A 2,413-nucleotide genomic window follows, 5' to 3' on the forward strand; every position below is an offset into this window, starting at 1 on the left:
GATAGATAGGAGACGAAGATAGGAAAGAACGGGAAAGGGAAATGGATGTGTGTGAAGTTGGCTCGGAAGTGAGGAAGACCCTTTTCTCAAACCGCCGAGACATCCGCGACTCCCCAACATCATCCTTTTCATTCACATTTTTTCGAACTACATATTTTTAGCTTAAGAGGAAGCAGAATATTAAGGAATCTTTATTACCTTATATGTAGCACAGATGCCTTGAAGACATAGATTCATAATGTATTTTCAGTATAAAGATTAGTAGTATTTGGCGTGCAGTACTTCGAGGGTCGAAACTCACCGGCTGGGAACCACTGCCTGACCTATTATTTATCTTGGAAAGATATTAATTTTCAACTATATATTTTCTCCCTTTGTAACAACTTACTTTCTTCAGCCTCGCCCACCATTTCACACACCCACCCACTCTTCTCAGATTGCAAAGTGCCTCAGAACTGCAACCAGCTGTTCGAACTTGGCTTCGTGGAGTCCGGCACGTACCGGGTCGTTCCCACAGGCATTGAAGGAGACCCTGTCACTCCGGTGAGTAACTGCAGTATTTACGATTCAGTATCCTTGCTTTTATTAGATCGTTTCGAGTTATTTATCTAGTTATTTATTGATGTCTTATATTATCGTCATTTTTTCCCATCGTTTATATCATTCTCGTCAAGTTGTACAGGAAAGCCCTATGGAGCCACAGTTGGTCAAATCACGATTAAAGTATTTGTAAACATCCTTGTGAAATTAACGCTTGCCTAAAACAATATAAAATGTTAGATTGATAGCTTATCTTTCAAGTGCAGCAGCTAAGGGAGTACAAACTGTGACACTTCATTTAAAATTTGAGTTTGAATTAATTATCTAAAATAGACCTGTTACACTGATACGATATGTTTAGTTTGGTATTGTTCTTCTTGCGTTTGTTCCAATGTTCATAAATTGACTAATTATTTGCATGTCAAGTTACCAGCCATAATTCTAATGAGCAATAAGGCAAGCTTTGCTTGTGATTTTTTTTTTTTTTTTTTGAATGTGAAAATAAGTTAATGCGTGTAAATTATTTTCTTGCTTGTATTATTCATCTTTGATTGCATTATCTTTCAAAACCATATCTGTGTCAGTGTTTAGATGGCCTGTTTTTTTTTTTTTTTTTTTGGTAACGTTTTATTTTCTCTCTTCAAGTACTATATAAATCCAATTCTCACTCTTAACTCATATTTTATCCTAAACTTGAAACCACTGCATTAGGTCAATGAGAATCAAATTATTGGCACTGATGATCGATTTTTAAGCAACAGGTTCCATTGATTAATAAAATCTGGTACTAAACGGATCGTTAAGTATTTTGTCATTTTGTCATTGCAAAAGAAATGAACTGCGATTCGAAGAGAAAATGACATACTGTTTTCTATCGTCACGCCATCACAAACAAAAAGCCAAGGTTTGGACAAGGATCAATGCTCGTGCTTGCGTGCACGGGCAGTATGCAGGCAAGCAATGCCACATCTAAGTGCTTTGTTGTTAGTGTTGCCTTGGTTGGTAAAGGCAGGTGCGGATATTTGCGTGGGTGTATATATATATATATATATATATATATATATATATATATATATGCGCACACATGTTCACACACACACACACACACACACACACACACACACACACACACACACACACACACACACACACACACACACACACACTCACGTATTTATGCATGAATATAAAATATATATGTGTTATAGACAGACATACACTCCTCACCATTACCCAATTTTCTTAGGTCTGGTGCGACTTCGGCGACTCGGCTTCGAAGCTCCACGACTCTCCCTCAGCGAACAGCGTGGTCAAGGATCCCTCTGTCTCAGCTGCATAACTGTTGCCCACAAACTACAGGATATCGAAGAGAGAGAGAGAGAGAGAGAGAGAGAGAGAGAGAGAGAGAGAGAGAGAGAGAGAGAGAGAGAGAGAGAGAGTGTGTGTGTGTGTGTGTGTGTGTGTGTGTGTGTGTGTGTCTGTATGAGATTCACTGATCATTGATCAGACCGGGTTTCGCATAAGCCACCCGTAAATGGGGTTATTAATTAAGGTATGTGTGGTAGTGATTTATATGATTGAAATAATGTTGTCTTTTAAGGGCATAATGATAACGTTCCTCATCTGGGAAGAGGATGTTGAATGAGCAAGTCTAACAAGATAGATGCAAAAGAGAACTGTAAACGTCTGTATGCCAGAGGAATTGCAATATCGGTGTTATCTGAGTTCTCAAAGGAAAATCAGTGAGGACGAAGTGCCTATAAAATGGGACAAGAAAGTAGATAGTAAAGCAGAGGCTCAGATGTCAAAGCTTCGCAGTGTTGACATTCTCGTGGGTTCCTCTCTGTTATCTCCCAAGTGCACCTTTAACCTG

The 2,413-nt window shown here is 38.8% G+C and overlaps 1 protein-coding gene across 1 annotated transcript in view; it reads left to right on the top strand.

Moving 5' to 3' along the window:
- The window catches only part of LOC125043451, a 2,974-nt gene extending 1,061 nt beyond the window's left edge, over nt 1–1,913 (top strand). The window contains exons 3-4 of the mRNA XM_047639562.1: nt 437–543; nt 1,787–1,913. Coding sequence (XP_047495518.1) covers nt 437–543; nt 1,787–1,879 — 200 coding nt within the window. The 3' untranslated portion in view covers nt 1,880–1,913. The remainder of the gene's footprint in view (nt 1–436; nt 544–1,786) is intronic.
- Nucleotides 1,914–2,413: the final 500 nt, after the last annotated feature.

The sequence above is a fragment of the Penaeus chinensis genome, chromosome 1, assembly GCF_019202785.1.
Source record: "Penaeus chinensis breed Huanghai No. 1 chromosome 1, ASM1920278v2, whole genome shotgun sequence".
Taxonomy (NCBI): Eukaryota; Metazoa; Arthropoda; class Malacostraca; order Decapoda; family Penaeidae; genus Penaeus; species Penaeus chinensis.